The 26350-nt window shown below is 34.7% G+C and overlaps 1 protein-coding gene across 8 annotated transcripts in view; it reads right to left on the bottom strand.

Moving 5' to 3' along the window:
• The window catches only part of AP3B1 (adaptor related protein complex 3 subunit beta 1), a 265515-nt gene that overhangs the window by 117835 nt on the left and 121330 nt on the right, over positions 1-26350 (bottom strand). For all 8 annotated transcript variants that reach the window (XR_012015574.1, XM_072794100.1, XM_072794111.1 and 5 more), the window contains 3 exons: positions 22829-22961; positions 16213-16322; positions 1286-1462 (listed from right to left, as the gene is read on the bottom strand). Coding sequence is in view for 7 of the 8 variants with exons in the window: in XM_072794100.1 (XP_072650201.1) it covers positions 1286-1462; positions 16213-16322; positions 22829-22961 (420 nt within the window). In the remaining variant the exon portion in view is untranslated. The remainder of the gene's footprint in view (positions 1-1285; positions 1463-16212; positions 16323-22828; positions 22962-26350) is intronic.

Genomic DNA, 26350 nt, shown 5'->3' with positions numbered 1-26350 from the left:
TTTAAAGATAGCTAAAATAAACAAGTACAGAAGACAAGTTTTTACATTTAGGTGATATAAATCATTTTAGCCTCTGTCTCATATCCAAAACATATGAATCATGTAACAACAATGCTGCCAAGTTGATGGTGATAAGAATTACCCTTTAATGCTTATTTTACCAATTCTTTCATAACCCCTTTTCTTGAGAAAGAAATTGGAGAACAGAGCACAACTCTATAGAAACTGCCATTCACCTATTTTTATATTTAATCATTTAAAAAACAGTGAGTTTTATGAAAATGTAGTATATTTTCTAAATATTATGCTTTCACTAGTTGGTGGTGAAGTTAATTTGTGGTTATCTAGAAGTTCATTCTAAAATATACAACAGAACTCTTCAGAAGCTGAGTTCCAAAACTTCATTTAATAATATAGCTCAAGGAAAAAATGTCTAAGTGCAAGGTATGTTGTCTTCAAATTCAAAAGATATGGAATACACTCTACAACTTCTGAACAAAAAGTATCACTCTCCATTATTGTTTCTTCATAGCTACAAAGAGGGCGAAAACCAACCTTCATTTAGTTTTACAAGACATAACTACTTTCAGTTTTAACATACTAATTTTGTATTAATTTTATAATACCTGGAAGCTAGATAACATTTAAAGTAGCCAATTCTAGTGTTATGGCTTTCACAATACTACATGGATTTAGGGTATCAAGCTAACATGGTGTTTTTATCAATAAACAAGAAACTCACAACAAACATAGCTGTTTCATGACTCTCACTCCTCTACTCTTATTCTAGTGGTGCCTGGGTGGCCAGTCCATTAAGTGTCTGCTTTCCTCTCAGGTCCTGGGATCCAGCCCCATGTTAGACTCCCTGGTTAGCAGGGAGTGTGCTTTTCCCTCTCCCCAGTGCTTGCTCTTTCTTGCTATCTCTCTTAAATAAACAAATAAAATCTTTTTTTTTAAAAAAGTCTTAATCCTTCACAAAACTTCCTCTGATCTCTCACCTCCTTCTACTACCAGACTTTCAATAACTTTCTCCTCTGAAGTTCTGCTGTATCTTAACATTTTATTACAGTGGTTACTGCCTACTATTTCATTGTTGTTTTTCTCCACTACTAGACTGGAATGTCATCTCTCTGCACCACCTTCTAAGGTAGAAGAACCTTATAGAAACAGACACATAGTAACTGTTGAATGGACAAATTAATGCATGCATAGACCACAGCTGCTTCAACAGAGTAAAGAGGGAACAGTAGCTGTCACACAGGTAGACTAAGGCTCAGACTCTTACCTGTTTGGAGTTGGTTAAGTACAATTTTGCTCCCAGATTTAAAATCTGCAGTTTTACCAGATCATCTTCATTAGTAAAACTTTTAGCCATCTTCCTTAAAACATCAGGGGCAATCTTAGGAACTCGTTCACAGTTTTCTCCAATTAGCCAAAGAATACTTGCTCTAGCCACAGGAACCTAGTATTAGAAGTGAATTATACAATTACAAACAAGATATTCATACTGTCTCCTTGAGAACACAGAAAAGGCTTTAAATATGATAAAGGTTTTATATCCATTCATGTAATACATATATCCAGGAAGTTCTCTTTTAGTTACCCATTTTCTTTAGTTAATCAAAAAATAAACACCCAAGAAATACCATTATAACTGATTTCAGAGATAATGCCTTAGAAAAGATTCACAGAGAAAAAACCTTTTGTCTAGAACCTTGATTCTATCAAAGATGTGCAAGCTCTTGGGTCAAATATGGCTACCCATGCCCATTTGTTTATGCATTACTGGTGCTGCTTTTATACTACAGTAGCACAGTAAGTACAGCTGACCTTGAACAATACAGGTTTACACAGCAGTGGGGCCTTTTTGTGGATTTTTTCAACAAATACAGTATAAGACTGTAAATATATTTTCCTTATGATTTTCATAATAACATTTTCTATTCTCTAGCTTATTATAAGAACTTGGGGTACAATACATGTAACATATGAAGTATGTGTTAAGCAACTGTTTATATTATTTGTAAGGCTTCTGGTCAACAGTAGTCTATTAAGTTAAGTTTTTATTTTTTAAGTTTTTTATTTTGTTTATTAATTTTATTTTGTTTATTAAGTTAAGGTTTTGTTAAGTCTATTAAGTTAAGTTTTTGGAGAGTCCAAAGTTAAACGTGGATTTCTGACTATAGGAGAGAGGGGGTTGGTACCCTTTACCCCTGCATTGTTCAGGTGTCAACTATTGTTGCATCAAAGACCATAAAGCTGAAAATATTCACTATCTGGCAACTTACAGAAAAGTTTTGCTAACTTCTGCTCTAGGGCACTGGTCAATAAACCTCAATACCCATAAGTATCATCTAGAATTCTTATTAAAATTGCAAGGTTTTAGTATCAGGTTGAAGATAGTAGTTCTGTTGTGGGGCCCAGGAATCTACATTTTATAAAGTATCATAGATGATTTTTGATTCTACAAACCATGTTTTGAGAATTCAATGGATAACAGAGAAAAAGGAATAGATTCATGAAAGACTATGATTCCAAAACAAAACTGCTATTATCCTCTATATGTTTGCATCTACAGTACTGGGAATATATAAAACTGACAAGATCATCAAGGTCTACTTATAAAATCATGAATCCTGTTCTGTTACTTGGTCATCAACAAAATAAATAGAGATAAGATAAATCTGTCCAATACTGTATTTTGGCATTGTATTTTTTAATAAAGTACATTGCAATATAATTTTTTTTAAAAAACTGCTTTGCTACAAATTGGAAACCTTCCATCAGTACCATTAAGACCAACATTTTAGTATGCAAATTAGTTTTATTACTATTTGTTTATTTGTATCCTCTCTTACTCCAAAAGAGATTTGAAGGGGTATGTAAATTAGTTTTTGTGAACATTTTCACCTAGTATAGAAAATCTGCTTTTTAAAATAAATGAAAAAGCCAATGACTATCATTAAGAGGTAGCATCACAAGAAGAGATAACGGTCTTTTTATGAAATCCTTTCCAATTCCTCAAATAAAGTCCTAATATTTTCACTATTGTTTCACAGCTCTACAGGGCACAACTTTATTTAAAGAAGAAAGCAAGAATAAGGACACTTACACAGCTAATATTTTATCACAATATTCATACTTCAAATTCTTTCAAAACACTCATTTTATGAAATGGTATAAAATAATTAAGACACTCCTAAGTTGGGGTGTCACCAGAAGCGAAATGAAATCATCTAAAAGCCTTAACATCAAAATATGTATTTTCAAATATTATGATAATAGCATTATCTTTAAATTAACATCAGAATAAGTTTAGTTAAAGAGAAATCACAGAACTCATGTAATAAGTTTAAGTACTACACATAAATAATACGCATAATAAATGCTATTATAAATCTATTCACGAAGTATGATAAAATTGATATCCTTACTATATACTGATTATGGAGAGAAGAAGGTTATTTCTAATGTTCCAAAGATTACACTGCATTAAGACTTTACTCCCAATCTATTATTTTAAATTGGGCTAAAGAATAGTAATTGAGTGGTACATTAAATTTTCTAGTATGAAGCAATTCAAGCTGCCTGCCTTCAAGAAAGATACCTCTAAATAAGAATATATGTGCAACTTCAGATTTTGGCTATGCTAGATTTATTTTTTTTAATATTTTATTATATATTGCTGGTATAAAAATCAGAATTCTAGGGCATATTCCAACCCATGATCCCACTCTAAGTAATTTTCTTCTGGTAACACAGTTATAATTCTTTTTTGCAATTAAAAAGACAATCTCAAAAAGTTTTAAGAGATTGTTTATCCTCCTATTCATTATTAAGATTAAAACAACTATTTAAACACTCTAAACACTCATAAGGCACACATTTAAAATATAACTCTTTGGGAAAAAATGAGAATCAATAAATTCCAATGCTCACAATGAAAATCTCAAGACAGTGGTAGTGGTGGTGGTGGTGGTGGTGGTGGTGGTGGTGGTAGTGGTGGACAGGTTCCAGAACTGAGGTAAAATATTTCCAAGTAAACATATAAAAATTTTCCCCACAACAAGAAGTAATATCAATAAAAAATGTACTTATACCAAATTTTTGGTAATGGCAATTTATTAAAATGCTTAGGAAACGGAAAAACCTAATGTTTTCATGCATTTGGCTGCAATCAGAATCAAAAGATTTTCAGATTCTAGCCCTACCTTTTTCTCCCAATTAAGTTACAGGACTCTTATTTGTACACCACTGACAATATGATTCACAGTATCACTACTTTCAAAGATTTAAAGCAAATGAAAAAAGAGCAAGGCAGAAAATCGGTCACTTTTTATTCTCCGTGGCCTTTTCAACCACAGAATAAACAGGAATACTGAACTAAAACCAAACTAAAAATACACATTAATAATGGAATAGTATTAATAGTATCAATAATAAACAAATTAATAACATATATGCATAAGACATAATATTTTCATTATGAACCTCTGCTTTGTAATATTTTCAAAGACAAGCTGGATTGTAAATGACTTTGATTCTTTATTCTAAATGCCCTGATCAAGTAGTTAAGTGCACTTTTTAAACCTATGAGAGGGCAGTTTCCACTGTCATTCTAACCCATTAACTTGCCTGCAAAAACAAATAAAGATTCTCAGCTGACCACAGCAGTTACAGAAAGACATCTAGAACGATTTTACAGCTCACTCTGTAAACAGTTCAATTTAAAAGCTATTGTGTTTCAACACTAGCCGCTGCACAATGCAACAGTGTAAAATAAATTCTGCAACATCAATTTTATTTAAATTTGTCAAAGGCAAAATCAGTAAACATCTAAATAAACTGCATACAACTGGCAAATCAGATTCAATATTCTGTATCTGGACTCAATATGCATTAACACTTTAGTATGAATTAAGCTGGGGCAGCAGGGAAAGAGTAGTGACCTTGTGAAATGACAGACATTCAAGTGAGGCACCAGCGCAAGGAGTACATAAAGTACTATTTCAATATTACTCAGTAGTCTTCACAAAATTACATTTTTAAATTCTTCTCTTATGAATATATGTGAAACCCTGGTAGAGCAGCAATCTTCACGTAGCATGCATTTTATTCTGGAAACCTGCTCTAAAAGCAGTCTTTAGTACACATTATAGTCCAAAGGATAAAATATTCACAATCAAAACAGAAGTTGACAGCACTACCAACACAAATCTATTGTATTCAATCTGAATTTTAAAAGTTGAATTATGTAATTTTTAAAGAAAGATTTTATTTATTTATTTGACAGAGAACAGCAGGCAGAGGGAGAGGAAGAGAAAGGAGGAGAAATAGGCTCCCTGCTAAGCAAGGATCCCCATGAGGGGCTTGATCCCAACACATTGGCATCATGACCTGAGTAAAAGGCAGAAGCTCTACCAACTGAGCCAACCAGGAGCACCATAGAATTAATCTGACTTTTAGTTCTCATATTTTCAACTATGACACTTAATAAATATATAGCAAATGTAATAAAAATCTTGAATACAACAAAATCTGAGTTCCTTTTAAAAAACAAATTACATTGCCAACATCTATTGAGTTCTCACAACGTGACTGCCACTGTTTTAAGACCACCTGTTTCTTCAGTCTTTTATATAACACAAAAGCTTGAGAAAGTAGGCTTGATTCCCACTTGATATATAAAGAAACTGGGGCACAAAGGGGTTCAGAAACTTGCCCAACATCTTACAGTCTGTTGGTGGTGGAACTAAGACGGTAAGTACAAGTCTGAATCCAGAGTTCATGTGGCTACTGGGCAGAGACAAAACAAGTAGCTACACAAGGAAAAATACCAGCCATGAAGGCAAAAAGACTAGTTCTGGCCCTAGATAGATCATGTATATCAAGGAGACAAATAACTTCACATCAGTGGGCCTCATTTATTCATTAATCACATGAAGGGATTACTCCTTTGGCCTGGTTCTCCTGCCACACTGTACAATGGCTCCTTTATGGCCTTCTGAATCTTTTCCAAGAGCCAGTCTTTTCAGAAGAGGTCGAGGCTATTCTCTTGACAACTCCTGCACACATGCATGTGGGGCCTTTCCCTACCTCCTTAGATCTCTTGTTCTGTGGATAAGATGGCCAGAGTAGGAAGGTCTGGCTATCATTTTTGTTACCCCTCCTGTAGGGTAGATGAGCCCAGGATTCTACCCTAATAAATAAAGTGGGTTCAGCACTGAGGGAAACATGCTCAACAGTGGCCTCTTGTCCTCTGCCACTGTCCAGAGGGCTCTTTTAAAAACTGGTTTAAGATACTACTCCTGGAGGTAGGGTGAAATATAGAGAGATTCGGGGGAAAAGTTCTTTTTTTTTTTTTTTTTTTTTAAAGATTTTATTTATTTATTCATAGAGACACAGATAGAGAGAGAGAGGCAGAGACACACACAGGCAGAGGGAGAAGCAGGCACCGTGCAGGGAGCCTGATGTGGGACTCAATCCCAGGTCTCCAGGATCACGCCCTGGGCTGCAGGCGGAGCTAAACCGCTGCACCACTGGGGCTGCCCAGGAAAAAAGTTCTTGTTTAGCTTTCATTTTAGAATCACTAATGCACATTTAAGTCATCAAGTGCTTGGTCAGATTAATAAAACCCTGTTTCTTTTTCCACACATGGTTATCTCTCTTAAGTAAAAAGCTCTCTTGAATATTTGGACAAAGAGATTTTAGGGATTCAGTCCCTCCCTTTCCCTGATTTTGAAGCTGCTGTCAGCTATTTTCCCCATCACTCACCTTCTTCTGGAGTAACATGTACCTTTAATCCCTAATCATTTTTAGGATTATGCATCTCAAACTATCTTGCATTGTTCTTCCTTGTCTTACCTTCAGACACTTCAACTTTCTCAGATACGTTAAGTAAATACTAATAACCCATTACCTTTTAATTCTCCAAAATTTCAAAATTTTGCTACAGAACTGCTATAGTTTTCTTGTAATTATTTGTGTTTTTTTTTAAATATTTTATTTATTTATTCATGAGAGACACACAGAGAGAGACAGAGACATAGGAAGAGGGAGGAGAAGCAGGTTCCATGCAGGGAGCCTGATGTGGGACTCAATTCCAGGACTCTAGGATCACGCCCTGAGCCAAAGGCAGATGCTCAACCACTGAGCCACTCAGGCGTCCCTCTTGTAATTATTTGAATCCCCCTTTGAATCATGTGCCCAATTTGTCCACTTCTGCTTTGTGTCTGTATCTTATCAAAATCAGGAGGGGTAGGGTGCCTGGGCCTGGGTGGCTCAGTTGGTTAAAAGTCCCATTCTTTATGTCCGCTCGGGTCATGATCTCAGGGTTGTGGGATCCAGCCCCATGGTGGGCCCTGCTCCTCCCCCGATTTGCGCATTCAGACACACTCTCAAATAAATAAATCTTAAAAAAAAATCAGGATGGATTTTCTGCTTTATTGGCTTTCTGAAGTTTCAGATTTAAGATGCATTTATCAATTCCAACTATCTTTTTTTTGGTATTCTATTTTATAAAATCAACTTTGATCCCTTTTAGACTTTTATGCTTTCATTGTTCTTACCAAATCCTTTTATTTCTGGTCTCTTTACATTAAAAATGGTAGTAGTAGCCACTTTATCCACCTCCTACACATTTTAGAATAGTGTTTCATTTTCCTATATTTTATACAAGGCTTGTATTTTCTTCTTTAAACCTTTTTTCACCTATAAGTGTATTTCCATCAACACTGGCCTGGTACCCTTTTAAATTATTTAATTCTAATTTTATTGCTTAAGGTTAAAACATATAAAATCTTTAAATTTTATGTCCAAGTACATTCCTGATTTTTTGAAATGTTTTATGAACACATCCATAAAAATGGGTATTATCTGTTCAAGAGATAAAATTTTACCTATAGTACTGAATCAAGTATTTATTCTATTTTATAATACTCTTTGTCCTTACATCTATATCTTACTTAAAATCTGCTGGGTATATCTAATATGAGAGAAGTATATTAAAGTCATCCACCAATTTCTCCTTGCATTTTTAACAGATTTTTCCTTCATATATTTGGAAATATATATATTTCCTTTATATATTTATTTGGTTGCCATATTTTTGTATGCATGTAGTTTTATGCATCTGTTTCTTTGTAAATCGGGATTTTTCCATTTTATAATGTTCATTTTTGTTTTACTGCTTTTAATTAATTTTAATCTACTTTCTTGTTCATATTCATTTAATATCTCTTTTCCTATCTTCTTTTTTCAATCTTTACCCCTTTGATTAAGGTGTTACAATTATAAATGGCTAACTTTCATTTTTGACTCCAATTTGAAAGTTTTTAAATGAGAGAATTAAGTCCATTCATATGTAGGGTAGGATGTACTTGATTTTTACTCTTCCATCTTACTTCATTTTAAAAATTTTATTATTTATTTTACATTTGTTTCCCTTTTCTCTCCCTTATGAATTTGAAATTCCTATCATACTTCCATATTCTACTAAAATTCACCTTCTGACAAAAACAAACAAAACAAAGGCTTTGCTATATAGATCTCTAGGAAGGTATTTTCTTGGCTAATATTTCAACAACTATTGTAGAGAAAGTCAATACAATAAAAAACTATCTTCTAGCTCCAGAAAAGGATATAGTCAAATGCAAAAAAATCTTTCTTCTAGGACAGTATGAAGTCTGTTGATATATATACAGTCTCATTCACAGTCAGAGGTTTTGTAAGCAGCTACATTCATCTCAAAGCCTGAATATTTCTTGTAGTTGCCTCTCTTTCTAACAAGATGAACACAAGTTTACCTAGCACAAGATGTTCAGGAATACAGACTTCCACCTTCCTATTTCCTTATCATGATCAGACACACATTTTTCTGCCATTCCTCATAAACAAAGTATAACTATTTCCCCCACCAAAATTCACTGTTTTCACCAACATAATCTTTTTTCACCTTACCTTCACATACTTTCTGCTCCAATCTCATTCTACCCCTGGTTTTCTTATTTATTTATTTATTTATTTATTTATTTATTTATTTATTTATTTATTTATAGTCACAGAGAGAGACAGACAGAGAGAAAGAGAAAGGCGGAGACACAGGCAGAGGGAGAAGCAGGCTCCATGCACCAGGAGCCCGACATGGGATTCGATCCCGGGTCTCCAGGATCCCGCCCTGGGCCAAAGGCAGGCGCTAACCGCTGCGCCACCCAGGGATCCCTACCCCTGGTTTTCTAAGATAGTTCAATATTTTTAGTTCCTGATTAGATTTTCCCTTATATTGTGCATTCTTCATCAAGAGTTCTCATTTAGCACTTCTGTTAGATATTCTTAGACTATCCTTATAAATTCAATAATACGTGTGTATATATGTATGTGTGTATATATATGCATGTGTATACATTTATGCACATGTATGCATCTTTATTGTCTTCTATCTAGAGTTTCCCACTTTGATTCATTAGTTGTTGGTTAGAAAAGTAGTTCTTACTTACTAGAGGGAGTTATCATCTCCCTAAAAGGTATGTGTAGGAATATCTGTGGTTCTTACAATGACTGAAATATCTGAAATTTGATGCTTATTTCAGAGATGCTGGATGTTCATCTCAATGGACCTGAGGAAAAAGATCTCTCATTTCCTACCAAGAGATAACTGACAACATTAAACATCTGTTTCACATTTGGACAAACATGGACCATGTCAATCTAATGTGCAATTTGTCAATGATTTCTAGGAAGCAAAAGGAAACAGTAATAAAATCATGACCAGGTCAGTAAGTAGGCAAGGAATTGAATATAAAAAAGAGACACTAGGGGATCCCTGGGTGGCTTAGCGGTTTGGCGCCTGCCTTCGGCCCAGGGCATGATCCTGGAGTTCTGGGATCAAGTCCCACGTCAGGCTCCCTTCATGGAGCCTGCTTCTCCCTCTGCCTGTGTCTTTGCCTCCCTCTCTCTCTCTCATGAATAAATAATAAAATAAAATCTTAAAAAAAAAAGAGACACTAGAAATGAAGAAAGATAAAGCATGATACATTGGTTAAGAAAGCAGACTTAATAGCTATGTGACTCTGGGCAAGTTACTTAACCTTTCTGTGCTTTGGTTTTCTCATACGTAAAATGGGAATACTAATAGAATCTATCTTGCAAAGTTGTCTTCTTCAGACACATGAACTATAACCATGAACATAATAGCTTACACTAAGCACTGTTCTACTAAGCACATTGATCACTGATTTCTCAAAATAGATCTGTGAAGTTATTATCACTACTGTCCCTATTTTACAGATGAGATAACTGGAGCACAGAAAGTCAAGTACGTTGTATGAGTTCAAAGCCAGTAAAAGGTAGGGATGAAATATGAACCCAAGTGATCAGGTTTTCAGTCTTTTCTTTTTAACTGAGTAAGTCTGATATGTTATACTACATAAGTTTAGGGTACACAGTCTATTATTTTGATATTTACATATTGTTTTGAGTTGACTAAGTTTCATGTTCATTTTGGATATTAACCCCTTAACCAATACATGATTTGCAAAAATTCTCTCATTATGTAGGTCTTTTCATTTTGTTAATTGTCCCACTCCCAGGTGCCCCTGGTTAATTGCTTCTTTTGCTCTGCAGATTTGGGAGGCGATGTAGTCCCTTGTTAATTTTTTGTTGATGTTGTTTGTGGTTTTGATGTCATACCCAAAAAGTCACTGCCAAAACTAATATTAATGAACTCCTTTCCCTATGTTTTCTTTTAGGAGTTTCATGGTATCAGGTCTTATATTTAAGCCTTTGACCCATTTTGAGTTAATTTTTGTGAGTGCAGTGAGACAGTGATCCAATTTCCTTGATCTGCATGTGTTTCCCCAGCACTATTTGTTGAAAGACTATCCTTTCCCTGTTGGGTATTCTTGGCTCCCTTGTTGAATATTAGTTGACCATATATGCCAGGGTTTAATTTCAGGCTCTCTATTCTGTTCTGCTTGTCTTTCTATCTTTGTGCCAGTATAATATTGCTTCTATTACTATGGCTTTGTAGTATAGTTCAAATCAGGGAGTATGATACCTCCAGATTTGTTCTTTTCTCTCAGGCTTGCTTTGGCTATTGGGGTCTTTTGCAGTTCCATACAAATTTTAGGATTGTTTCTTTTACTTCTGTGAAGAATGACTTTTGTATTTTGATGGGGATCACATTAAATCTGTAGATGGCTTTGAGAAGTATGGCCATTTTAACAATATTTATCCTTTTGATCCATGAACATGGGTTGTCTTTACATTATACAGATCTTTACTTTCTTGTCAAAATTTGCTTCCTACTCATTTTATTGTTTTGATGCTACTGTGGATGGAATGGTTTTATTTCTCTTTCAGATGCTTTATCTGTGTAAAGGAATGTAACTGATGTTTCTATGTTAATTTTGTATCCCACCATGTAACTGAAAACACTGATTAATTCCAATAGTATTTGGACTGACTTGGGATTTTCTATATATAGGATCATATCAGCCTATCCTTGCATTGCTCCTGATCTTAGGGGAAATAGTTTCCAATTTTTCTTTACTGACTATCAGAATCTTAGCCGTAGGTGTGTCATACACAACCCTCCTTATGTTGAGATATGTTCCTTCTACAACCAATCTGTTAAGGGTTTTTATCATGAAAGGATGTTGTATTTTGTCAAATGCTTTTTCCTGACTCTATCCAGATAATCACGTGATTTTTGTCTTTCACCTTACTGAAGTGTACTGAATTTATTGATTTGTGTATAAATCCCATTTGGTCATGGTGTAAATCCTTTTAAAGTGTTCTTGAATTTGGTTTGCTAATATTTTGCTGAAATTTTTCCCATCTATATTCATCAGGGATAAAAGTCTACAGTTTTCTTGTGGTATCCTGTTTGCTTTTGGTATCAAAGTAACGCTGGCCTTGCAGAATAGGTTTGGAAGTGTTTCCCCCCACTCAATGTTTTGGAAGAGTTTGAGAAGGATTGGTATTAATTTCTTCTTTAAATGTTTGGTAGAATTCTGCAGTGAAGTGCTTCAGTTGTGGACATTTTTATGTCGAGAATTTTTTTTATTATTAATTCAATCTCTTTGTTATTGTTCTGCTCAAATTTTCTTTCTTTCTGATTCACTCTTGATAGGTTGTGTATTTCTAGAAATGGCATTCATTTCTTCTAGATTATGTAAGTTGTTGACATATAATTGTTTAGAGTAGTCTCATAATTCTATGTATTTCTGTAGTATCAGTTATCTCCTCTTTCATTTCTAATTTTATTTTTTCTTTCTTTCCCTTAGTCTAGCTAAAGGTTTGTCAGTTTTGCTTATCTTTTCAAAGAACCAGCTCTTAGTTTTACTGATCCCATATATGCAGTTCTTTGAGATGTAAAGTTAGGTTGTTTTTTGAGATCTTTCTAATTTCTTAGTATGTGTGTTTATTGCTATGAATTTTTCTCTCAAAACTGCTTTTGCTGCACACCAGAATATTTGATGTGTTTTCATTTTCACTTATTTCAAGACCATTTTTTTCTTTTGATTTCCTCTTTGACTTAATGGTTTAGAAGAGTGTGATTTAGCTTCCACATATTTGTACATCCATCCTTTCACTTTCCTCTTATTTTTGATTTCTAGATTCTGACCACTGCTGTGATCAGAAAAGACAGTTGGTATGATTTTAAACTTACTAAATTTGCTAATATCAAATCTACTGTCTTAATTCCTATACTTCTCATACACAGTCCCTGAGAAGTCCTGGCTTTAATAATTAGAATCAATAATAAGAGTAGATATAAAGATAAAGGAACTATGGTGCGAGATATGGTGGGAGCTCAGATGCCAACAGACTCCTGTGAGTCTTATTCTTAGCTTTAAGATAAACATACAACTGCCCTGGAGGCTTTATTAACACCCTGAGGGAAAGAAAATTTTGCCAGCAGCGATTATTAAAAATTGGTCCTGACACAGACTCCTCACCTTGCCTTAAATCATAACAACATGGGTGCCTGGGTGGTTCAGTCAGTTAAATGTCTGCCTTCGTCTGAGGTCCTGGAATTGAGCCCCGCCTGGGGCTCCTTGCTCAGTGGGGAGTCTGCTTCTCCCTCTCCCCGGCCCCCGACTCTCTCTCTCAAATAAATAAATAAAATCTTTAAAAGAAACTCCACACGAATATAATCCCTCCGAACAGATTTAGAGTATACATTACCACATCTTCAAAGAAGAAAATAATATATTTTTTCCCCTAAACTACAACTCTGTTATAGAACATTAGTTTTAAACCTTAACCAACATTGGAAAAAAAAAAAAAAAAAAAAAAAAAAAAACTTCAATCAGGATTGAAAGGACAGACATAGTGAAGGGCAAACACAATGGAGGTTTTTTGTTGGTTTTTTTTTTTAAAGATTTTATTTATTTACTCATGAGAGACATGGAGAAAGAGAGGAAGAGACACAGACAGAGGGAGAAGCAGACTCTATGCAGGGAGCCTGACGTGGGACTCGATCCTACGACTCCAGGATCATGCCCTGGGCTGAAGGCAGGCCCTAAACCGCTGAGCCATCTAGGGATCCCCACAATGGAGAGGAGTTTGAAGAAAAACCAGAAAGAAGCCATGGAAAATGTTTCCAAAAGGGAAGAAGCAGTATGTGAAGTCAAATGCTAACAAAAGACCATGAAGGACATCAACAGTAAATTTTCCACTGAAGACAGTCAATGACCCTGGAAAGTGGAGTCAAAATCAGACTGAGATAGACTGAGGAGTTTGAAAACTGGAAATAAAATTGGAAAAAGAGAAAGAAATAGGACCTAAATAATAAAGACCGCAAACACTTATGTAGTACCACTAGGTGCCAGGAAATATTCTTAAGAGCATTAATATCATTAATTAATTATTAATATGCCAGGAAATATTAAGAGCATTAATATCATTAATTAATATAATTAATATCATACATTAATATCAACTAATGTAGTATGCACAAAATATTAGGTTTGTTTTTACTATCACCACTTTAAGATGGGAAAAGTATGGAGGTGTTTTTTTTTTTTTTTTAATTTATATTTTTATTTTTAAGGTATGGAGATTTTGGGCACCTGGGTGGCTCAGTGGTTGAGCATCTGCCTTTGGCTCAGGATGTGATCCCAGGTCCTGGGATCAAGTCCCACATCACACTCTCCAATGGGAGCCCGCTTCTCCTATGTCTCTGCCTCTCTCTCTGTGTATCTCATGAATAAATAAATAAAACCTTTTTTAAAAAATAAAGTATGGAGATTTTAATGTAAAAACAGAGCTGGAAAGTGGTAGAAAAAAATTAACATTTATTTTTTAATTTTTTAAGCAGAATTTCACATTTATGGAAAAGCTGAGAGAATAAAAAGAACTTTTGTACTCTTCACCCAGATTCCTCAAATGTCATCATTTTACTACACTTGCTTTTGGTGTTCTATATATGCACAGATATTTTGTTTCCTAAATTGATAAAAATTGAGGATTTATCCTTAAACATCAAAATACTTTATTGTAAACTTTGTAATAAAAGGAATGTTCTTACATTGCTACAGTAAAGTGATTTAAAAATTAGGAATTTTAAACACTGAAGCAATAAATACTATTACCTAATCTACAGATTTTGAGATTTTGCCAATTAGTCCTATCAAATCCCACCAAATCCATTACAGAAAAAGAAAACCCAAATTTATGTGTTGCATAGAGTTGTCATATCCTTTTAATCTCTTTTTTTCTTTGGCATTTTAAAGAGTACAAGCCAGTTATTTCACAGTATACCCTCACTTGGGTTTGTCTCATGTTTCATCTTGATTATATTTAAGCCATTCACTTTTGGCAAGAAGTCAACAGACCTGATCTATTCACTATATCATATCAGAAGGTATTTGATCCTATTGCTGGCAATGTAAACTATGTTCATTTGGTTCAGGTAGAATCTGCTAGGTTTCTCCATCGTAAATCAAAAGTCACTAATTTATGCTTTGTAATGTTATATACGTTGAAACTGTACAAATAACCTCTGGCTACTCAAACTTTCACCCCTACTTTTTAGCATTTGTTAATGATTCTTACCTCAATCATTATTGTGATGGTATGCAAATGGTAATATTCTAATTCCATCATTCCTTCTACATTTATTAGTTTTGCATTGTAAGAAAGAGCTTACCTTTCTCCCTTCATTCATTCATTCATTCATTCATTCCACTGTGGCCTCAAGAAATTCTTACCCTATTCATTAGGCCATAATCCTTTTACTACAATTTATTTTGTTTTCCAAATTGGCCACTGGGAGCCCCTTCAAGCTGGCTTTTGTGTCTTTCTGACACATCTCTATCATTCTGTGAACATTTCCTTGCTTTTTTAGCCCAACAAGATGTTGCAGTATCATCTTTTCCTTTCTTTGCCCTAGCTTTAAAATCAGCCATTTCTCTAAGTAGACCTGGTTCCTTTGAGGGGTGAATGCAATTTAAAAACCAAGGTCTACCAAAAAGAATGCAGTACTACATTTTAGAACATGCACAAACCTTGAAAACATGGTAAGTTAAAGAAGCCAGACAAAAAAGGCCACTTGACGTATGACTCTATTTATATGAAACATCCAGAATAAGCAAATCCATAAAGACAAAGTAGATTGATTAGTGGTTGTTAAGGGCTAGAGAAAGGGAAGGATCAGTTTGAGCCACAGGATTCTTTTACTGGAATGATAAAAATGTACAGGAATTACATAGTAGTGATGGTTACACAACTTTATGAATATACCAACAACTGTTAAATTATGTGAGTGAATTTTATGGTATAAAATTATATCTCAATTAAAAAAAAACAAGATCTAGGCAACTAGATGTGCTTATTTGTATTTGGTATTATTGCATGCAGGCCCTCTCCAAGAAATAGATGTTTGTATATATTGAGTAATATTTGCATTCATATGTGCACACTTAAATGTGTGTGGACACACATACATGCATTTATACACTCACACATATCTCGAATATAAAACCCATGAAGTTCACATTGATATCTCCATTTCCAATCTAACACTACAGCATTTATTGCATTTCAATTTGTAATTCCCTTCCACAACAGTGTAAAATCTTAGAACCATAATTTGAATCCAAACAGTTAAGCTCTTAGCCAGTAGACTTTAAGATGTCCACTTATTTTAACACTATTATTGACTAAAATCCAGTTAAATTTAGGAAAGACCTATTAATTGGTACTCACAGTTATGCTGTCCAAGAGTTTAGCCATATGTTTAATAATTTCACCATGTTGTGCAGGTTGCATTTGCAGTAATTTCTTAATAACAACCACACTTTCAGCAACAACTATTTCTGGAAAAGATAGAAATTATTCATATTAGATATGTTTAATGCAATTTAAATGCAAAATATTCTACATGTTTTAAATGACTAGGTGAGAACTATAACTACAAGTATATTTCCAAATGTTGGGGGTGAACATTTCTTAAGCAGAAGATTATACTTTAATTTCTAACTTCTGTTGTTACCTCCTAGTTTCTAATATCCCTTTCCAATGCCTGGATCCTTGAATCAGAAGAGCCAAGGGAGGGCGGATAGATTTTGCTGCTCACCAAACTAAAAAAAATTCCGTAAGTGGTATGTACAAAATACGAGTACTAAGGATCATCAGTTGTGTGAATCATTAATAGTAAGAAAGGTGGGATCCCTGGGTGGCGCAGCGGTTTGGCGCCTGCCTTTGGCCCAGGGCGTGATCCTGGAGACCCGGGATCGAATCCCACATCGGGCTCCCGGTGCATGGAGCCTGCTTCTCCCTCTGCCTGTGTCTCTGCCTCTCTTTCTCTCTGTGTGTGACTATCATAAATAAATTAATTAATTAAAAAAAAAAATAGTAAGAAAGGTGTTACTATAGAAATAGCCTGACTTCAGAGCCAGAATTAGTACACTTATGTGCTGGATTCTCTCCATTTGCCTGGTGAATCCACTCTCTGACTTTCCTGACCCACTCTGTGCCCTTAGAGGTTGATCTCTGCAGATTGCATCAACCAAACTCCCTTGTCCCTAGCTTCCAGCTATGTTTAGCTAATAGGAAGCACCAGCAGATCAAAGGGCAGAAGGAGATTGCATTTACTATCCTGGATCTCTCTACTGCCAGGTCTACCTGGTAGTGTATGCATTCATCTATTGATAGTTTCAATTCTTCTGGAATGGCTCTCACCTGCTGAGTCTGGTAACTGCTCCCACTCCTCACACCTCACACCCCTTCCCTTCAATTCTAGATATGATAAAGGGGTTTCCCACTATCACTAGCCTGTTAGTCCCAGAGTTTTACATCATACCTTCTTGGTTTCTCTTGATCCTGCCCATACCTTATAAATAGTTCCTTTGTTAAATTCTCTTCAATCATCCTTTTTAAGTGTACCATCTGTTTCTTGCCAGGGCCTTAACTAATATAGTAATTGGTCCTAGGAGTGGCTCTAAGGAAGCAGATCCTGAAACTGGGATTCTGGGATTGAGTTATCACACTGAAGTTGCTAATCACTGGTCCAGAATTACATTTTTGGTGGCACCAGCAGAGAATTGTAATCCAGTTAGCCAGAGCACCTAAACTTATGTATGGAATGAATCTTATATAAACAATTATCAATGCTACTGATGTCAAATAAGTAAGTCAACAATGCCTTTATTATTTTGACATTTTTTTTTTATTAATAGGGCTTCATGGACATTAAGAGATTCCCCTGGCATATAACAAATAAACAAAGGTTTATTTTTAATATTATAATGGAAATACCATGATTTGTATTATTATTTTCTCTGAAATATATCTTCTTATCTAGCTCCCTTTAAGAATACATGTAAAATTTTTATGATTCTAATCATTAAACATACATTTTTTCAAACTGTACCTCTTTCTCCAGAAGGTTAAATGAAGGTTATACGGTTTAGTTTATGGTATGATAAATTTCTTTCTCTTCTATAGTAACATATAGTAGGTACCTTATCCTCATGATTTTAAAGATGAAGAGAGGAAATGCACTAGATTTACAGGACTTTGTCCAGAATTCAGAATGTACCATTCATCTCTAAACTCTAAGAGGTGCAACTATTACTTACACAAAGACCACCACTTTGACCTTTGATGAAAACAAAGATTAATATCCTGACTTTCTCAAACTTATACTTTAGTAAGAAAAATTAAAAGTAATGAATATGCAAAGTAGAATATGGTAAATATGATTTTAAGAAACCAGAGTATTTTTTATTTTTAAAACATATTATTGCAAAACTAGGCCAAGAAAAAAATACTGCATTACTTTTATTATACACGAGAGGTAGGATTAGCTATAGTTAAAATATATATTTAGCATCATTTATCCTTTAATGCTATATCCTTTCCTATTGTTCTTATAAATTACCACAAATGCAGTGGCTTCAAACAATACAAATTTAGCATCACACAGTTCTAGAGTCAAAAGTTAACAGTTTAACCTTTATGGGGCTAAAAGCAAGATATCAACATGACTACATCTCTACAGAGGTTCTAAGAGAAAATCCACTCTTTACCTTTTCCAGCTTCTACAGGCTGTCCATATTCCTCGGCTCAAGGCCCCATTCTGGCAATGGTATCGCTCCAAGCTCTGCTTCAGACATGACTTTCTTGACCTCCCTCCTTCCCTAAGGACCCTTCTGGTCTCCATCTCAAGAATCTTAATCATATCTGCAAAGTCCCTTCTGCCATGGAAGGTGGCATATTCATAGGTTCTGAACATAAGGACCTGGACATCTCTGGCAGGAGTCCTATTCGGCCTCACCCGTGTGCCTTCTCATCCCTTCACGTAATCCTACCCCTTTTCCTTTATGCTATTCCCTATTTTTCAGAGACCACAGGACTGTGGTGCTGCTCTACCAGAAGCAAAAAAATGATTCTGTATTCTGGACCTTTTCTGGCTTCTGCCTTGTCCTCATGGTCCTTACTCTAAGATGTATAGCCCAATTTTTAAAATTTAATTTCATTTTGGTACGAACACCTAACATGAGATCTACCCTCATAACAAAATGTAGTTACATTAATGTTGACTATAGGTATAATATTGTACAGCAAATCTCTAGAGCTTATTCAACTTGCTTAAATGAAACATTATGTTTTCTGTTTAGTAATTCCCTGGGTTCCCTTTTCCTCCACCACTGGCTACTTGCATTCCACTCTCTAAGTCTATGAATTTGACTATTTTAGGTTTCTCACACAAAGCGGAATCATTCAATATTTGGCTTTTTGTGGCAGGTTTATTTCACCTAGCATTGTCTTCAAGGTTACTACGGTCTACTATTATCCTCATTTTACAAATGAAGAATCTGAAGCACAGGGAGATTGAGTAATTTATTCAAGACAGCATTAACTTTCAAACACAGGTAGTGTAGTTCTGCATGTTAGCAGACAGCTCACAACAGAGTAAGTGGTCAATACACAGAACTATAATATACTTGTTTTATATTACTGTCTCCTTTCATTAGACTGTTAACTCTGTAAATGCAGGAACCTTTTATAGGCTGAATGAGTATCTTATTTAGCTATTCAACATATACTAATTACCCCCAATGTATTCCAGTTCTCAATAAATATTTATTGAATTATGTAAAACTAAATGAAACAACAACAAAAATAGTCCTCTGCCCCAATCCTTTTAGTTTACAATTGACGGTAAAGTTATTCAGACAAGCAAATTTTGCTAATAGGTTACCAGAAGTAAATTGCCTTAGACAATTAAATTATCCTAAGCCAGATGAAATGCACATATGCAATTTCTCATAAAGGTCCTTGAGAAATTTGTCAAATTAATCTTAGATAGTGATACCAAACTATTTTAGGCAAGCTTCAAGTCTGCCTAGAAAAGTCCTCTCCGTGTCAAAGGAGAAGTCAGTTACATTAAAAACAAACAAACAAAAAACCCCCTACAGATCTAAAAAGAATGTGTTAAATATATGGAAAAAACAATGGAGTCTAACTGCTGTCCCTAAGGTTTGTTTTTTGTTTTTTGTTTTTTGTTTTTTTATTTATGATAGTCCCACAGAGAGAGAGAGAGAGGCAGAGAGACATAGGCAGAGGGAGAAGCAGGCTCCATGCACCGGGAGCCCGACGTGGGATTCGATCCCGGGTCTCCAGGATCGCGTCCTGGGCCAAAGGCAGGCGCTAAACCGCTGCGCCACCCAGGGTTCCCTCCCTAAGGTTTTAAGATACATTATCTGAACAGATGATGAGATATTTGTATTAATATCAAAAATCACAGATCCTTAGAACCTCAAAAGACTATATAGATTTTAAAGAAACTGAGACCTCATTCTTGACACCTATTCCTAAAAGCAGATCTTTTAATAGAAGAAAGGAGCTCTGTTGTCCGGATTGGTCATTTTAAAGTTAAAAATATTATTACTTTCTTTAATATTACTGATTTTAACATAAATATTCTCCTTATTTGTTTTACTACATTTTTTTTAAGATTTTATTTATTTGAGAGAGAACATGAGTGGGGGGAGAAGCAGAGGGACAAAGAAAAGCTGACAACCCACTGAGCAGGGAGCCCTCCATGGGGCTTGAGGGGCTCAATCCCAGGACCCCAGGATCATGACCTGAGCCGAAGGCAGATGCTTAACTGATTGAGCTACCCAGGCGCCCCTGTTTTACCACTTCTTTTTTTCTTTTAAAGATTTATTAATTTATGATAGACATAGAGAGGCAGAGAAACAGGAGGAGGGAGAAGCAGGCTCCACACAAGGAGCCCGATGTGGGACTCGATCCCGGGACTCCAGGATCGCGCCCTGGGCCAAAAGCAGGCGCTAAACCGCTGAGCCACCCAGGAATGCCCCCCTGTTTTACCACTTTTAATGAGGTTTTCGAACTACAAAAGTACAGCACATATGAAAAAGAATTAAGAACGAGACACTATAGGCTAATGATGATTATGCAACCAAAATATGGACAATTTAAGTTTCTAAAATATTCAAACTGCAGGGAAAAAGGCCATTGTTATAATGACAGTTTTGATTTACCAAAAACAAAATCCTAAACATCAAAATATCAGAGTTTAAATTAGTAAATCTTCCTACTTTTAACAGTGAATATAGATTATATTAGTCTCCCATAATCTAATTATAAAACAATCTACTCTTCCCTTCAAAGTACTACTAGGGTAGAATATTCATCTTTTAAATCAAAGTCAATAAAAAATACTTTCAAGAAATTTACAAAGCTGAAGTAGAGATAATTGCTTTAAAATCCACAACTTGAAAATTTCACATGAGAAAAAATGGTCAAAAACTAGAATTCAGAAACCTTAAATAATATACTTTGTATTTAAAAGAACCACTGAGTATACTAACTAGCTTGTAGTATTTTTCATATGCAACTAAATTTTAAAATAATTACCCTGGTAAATCCTGGTTCATAATCCCTAAGGTTCTGGAAATATTTTTCCAAGAAATGTCTCATATACAATCAAGAAGAAAGTTATTATTAAGATACAGGAAATAAAACAGGTTTTTCAACTCACATTTTAATGTGTGACACAGAAATAGAGACAAAAGGGAAGTAGATATAGGTAAAGTAGATGAGGTAAAATGAGAAGTAGATATAGGTAAAATGAATGCCATTTAGCATCCTAATCTTCTCTAGTTACATTTTATAGTAAACTTAAAAAAAAATCTATTTCCTTGAAATGTTTGTTGCAACTTATTTAGTTTTAATACTGAATGTAGAAAAATGTTCTACCCATCTTATTACCTTAAGTTTACATGGTTCAAGTTTATATTTTTATGTTCACAGTAAAAAATCACTCCTAATTGGGCAAAATTTTGTTTCGGTTTGTTTTCATTAGAAATGCTTATCACAATGGATGGTTTTCTAAAGAGATCTACATTTGAGAATTCATAATTAGGGATAACAGTTATTGTAGTGAAAAACAAAATAATATAAATGTAAAATGATCAATTTTCTTATGTTTCAACTTGCGCTATGTTGTATATGCCTAAATATGACATAATTATACTTAGTATTCCACAAATAACTTCAATGATTTTACACAGAAAATTGAGCTTTTCCTAAAAAATGTTTTAATCAAATATACAATTATAATAAAAATTCTATACATAAATTATTATAAAGGTGAAAGTTGACCAATATTTATCTTTCCCCAAATGGCTTTACTTGCTCTAAAGCCATACCACAGAAATAACTGACATTTTACCACAGAACAGTATGACATCTAGATTATACATTTCACTGGTTATCACCTACCCAGTTTTACAAAATGTTTACGTGTTGTTTGGCTTAAAAACACGAAGTTGTTTCAAACGGATGATTTTTAAATTAAGTTTCATATTGAATATAAAATCATTAGATGAGTTTCTGGAAAAAAACCTTTGAAGGTACATAATAAACATTCTTTTTTGATCTAGCCACTTCTCCATGTTATATGCCTTTTAGCCATTTGCCTGCTTTTAGCACCCTCTGCAGGTGAACCAATATAAATACATGACTACATGTCATTAAAAGCAGCAAAATAGAACCTTTGTAGAAAGGGTATAATGAAGGTGACTGAAATGTAAAGAAATAAACAAGTTATAATTTCTTAGTCCTATTTAGGAAAAATACTCTAAGTTTATTATCTGATTTACTAAAACAAGACAAAAGTGTGCGTGTATGTCTTTGTATTTCAAAGATCAAATGCTACTCTCATCATGACCATGCTACTGACATACAGGAAACACTAAAATGCAATGTTGAAAACGTTACAATTTGAAGATCATGCCAAGAATATCCAAATGATAAATTACTTGCAAATAAAATTAAATCGTCAACTTACCATCTCTGTTGGATAAGAGACATACCAGGCCACTGAGGCATGTGTCAGTGACTTCTGAGATGTTGGTTGCACATCTGCCTATCGTTTGAATAGTGGCTGCTGCAAACTGTTTATCCTGGCTTTTCACATAGGTCTAAAAAATACCATTTCAATTAGTTTATACTTTGGTAATATCAAGTAAACAAAAAGATATTAAGCTTTGTAAAAAAAACAAATTTTATAATATGAATATTCTCATTTATATGCACAACAGGTCCAAATGATGACTTAGCTTAATTTAATTTTGTTTTTTTACTTAAAGAATGTGCCTATAGAAGAGGCACATTTTCAAGCCAGGTTCATTCACCTGTGGCCACAGAGGCTTGTGACTCCAAAACAGATAGTAGGGAGCAGTCACCCAAAGACAGCAATTAGTTTAAGTGCAAGGTTGAAAGAGATGATGAGAACTCTCTCTTTGGAGGTTTCAGTTCATTTAACCAGCAGCATCTGTGAATCTATGAAAAAAAGGGTTGCTTTTTCAGAGACACTAAATCTAAAGTTAGGAGAAGAGGAAATGGACAAAAATACTATGACAAACATTTTCAAAATGGTATCTGAATGGTAGTAAAACTATAATAGCTACAATAAGCAGTATTCCAATAGACTTTTAAAATACTCAGTTTGTAACAAAATACCAGACTTTTGAAATAGATTTTCTTTAAAAGAATGTTTTAAAAACATATTGTAAACTATGTATTTATATAAACTTAAAAAGAAATCACTGACTTAATAACAGGAAGTTAAAAGATCTTCACAAAATTTACTATAGCTGTAAAGAATTTCACTTTGATTATAACTTTCCTAATTTATTTTTTTAAGATTTTATTTATTTATTCATGACAGACAGAGAGAGAGAGAGAGAGAGAGGGAGAGAAAGGCAGAGGCACAGGCAGAGGGAGAAGCAGGCTCCATGGAGGGAACCCGACGTGGGACTTGATCCCGGATCTCCAGGATCACACCCCGGGCTGAAGGCAGAGCTAAACTGCTGGGCCACCGGGCTGCCCTAACTTTCCTAATTTAAAAAGAGCTTTTATTGTTTATAGAAATGAACATGCTTTATGTGTATAAAATATAACATATTTATATATTACAATGTATGTAAACAAAATTTAAAATCCCATTTTCAACTGAATTTTTATTTATTTATTTTTTAGAAATAAGCTTTCCTCTCCATGTGCAGCTCAGTCTCAATCTGAAATCAAGCATCACATGCTTTATTGACTAAGCCAACCAGGCAACCCTCAACTGAAATTTTTTAAAAAAAGATTCCGAACCTCAAATGAGAAGTACGTAATGTAAAATGAACACTATGGTTACTTAACATACCAAAGAGGATGTATATTTAAATGGTGCCAAAATGACAAATGGAAGAGGAAATCTAAGAACATCTAAAACCATATGGATTTTGTTTGTGAAAGCAGTACCAAGAATAGGATTAAATACTGAAGAAAAAAATTAAATTCTCTTAGTTCCATGTAGGAAAGATCGATTGTATTTAAACCACTTTCTAGCTGATGACCTAATTTCCTCAATTAAAAAATATATGTCTTGGGACACCTGGGTGGCTCAGCGGTTGGGCAGCTGCCTTCAGCTCAGGTCGTGATCCCGGGATCTGGGATTAAGTCCAACATCAGGCTCCTGATAAGAGCCTGCTTCTCCCTTCTCCCTCTGCATATGTTTCTAACTCTCTCTCTCTCATGAAAAAATAAATAAATCTTAAAAAAAAAACATAAAAACTATATGTCTTTAGAAAAATTCTGTTTTACTCAAAAAGTTTTAAGTAAGCTGGTCATACCTATAAACATAACCCATAAACCACACAAATAAGGCACAAATGCTGACAGTGATAAAAGTAGATACATAAAAAAAGAATATATTAGAAAGTCTAACTAAATGATGGACTTTATTAAAAATCCTAATATTAGATGAAGTGGCTAGACACCAATATTTTGAAATAGGTCCAGTGTGTCACCTCTGTACAACTAAACAATGCTATAAAATTGCCTGAGATGCACCACCTACATCCCCAGTAAACTTAACATAGCAGGAAGCTGATAGCAAAAGGACACCCAAACAGTTTACATACAATAAGAAAAGAGACAAATGGAAAGACTAAGACAAAAATAAAAAACTTAAAAAAAAAAGGCAAATTTATAAAAATGAAATAGAAATCAAACCCAATTAATGTTCTCTAGGTATGTATTACTTGAGATACTGTATTTTCTGGCATATATAAATAAAAGATGACTGGGTATCCAAAACATTCTAATTTATTTTTTAAAAATTTTTTATTTGCGGGGGAGGAGCAAAGGGAGAAGGAAAGAGAATCTTTTTTTTTTTTTCTTTTAATTTTATTTATTTATTTATTCATGACAGAGAGAGAGAAGAGGCAAGACACAGGCAGAGGGAGAAGCAGGCTCCATACAGGGAGCCTGACGCGGGACTCGATCCCAGGTCTCCAGGATCACACCTCGGGCTGCAGGCGGCACTAAACCACTGCGCCACCGGGGCTGCCCAGGAAAGAGAATCTTAAGCAGGCTCCACACCCAATACAGAACCCAACTTGGGGCTCAATCTCACAACCCTGAGATCATGACCTTAGCTGAAATCAAGAGCTGCATGTTTAACCAACTAAGTCACCCAGGCATCCTAAAACATCCTAAGTTTATAAGGAATACTTCTAGAAAAATATATAGCATAAAAGTACAGTAATCCAGTTATAAAATTATAAATTATAGGCATGCTATAATATTCTACTACTCCTGTTATAAGTATAAGGTCCCCCAGGAAAAAAAAATACAATATTTATGTAGCTAAAAGGAAATTTAATATAGGTATATAGGAGGATAATGGCAACAAAATAAAAATCCACAGAAGTGGAGAGTTAACAAAAACTGATTTGTGTGTAGCATGTGGTATATTTTTACTAAGAAAACTGCTGATGAGATACACAATTCGTAATATTAGGTTTTCTATTGCTATTGTTTTTTTTTTTTTAATTTTTATTTATTTATGATAGTCACACAGAGATAGAGAGAGAGAGAGAGGCAGAGACAGGCAGAGGGAGAAGCAGGCTCCATGCACCGGGAGCCCGACGTGGGATTCGATCCCGGGTCTCCAGGATCGCGCCTTGGGCCAAAGGCAGGCGCTAAACCGCTGCGCCACCCAGGGATCCCTCTATTGCTATTGTTAACCACTAAGTGTCCAGAGCTGACCCCTCCATCTTAAAGGGCATATACCCATGAGGTAATTGTTGAATAATACTTTTTTTTTTTAATAATACTTTTTAAAGGGTGCATAGCTGGGAGACATCCCATCCATAGCATTAATGGTTTTAAAAAGTACAAAACAAAAACAATGATAAAAAAACATCATGACAGGAGCAATTTGGACACTATCTAAAAGAGTGATAGGTCAATTAAACAGGACAACCAGATAAGAAGTGAAACCATTTTCAGAATGCAGAATATGGAATGGACTAGT

This window comes from Canis lupus, chromosome 2 (genome assembly GCF_048164855.1).
Source record: "Canis lupus baileyi chromosome 2, mCanLup2.hap1, whole genome shotgun sequence".
Classification (NCBI taxonomy): Eukaryota; Metazoa; Chordata; class Mammalia; order Carnivora; family Canidae; genus Canis; species Canis lupus.
Note: the sequence above shows the minus strand (reverse complement) of the source record. Positions and strands in the feature narration are given on the sequence as shown.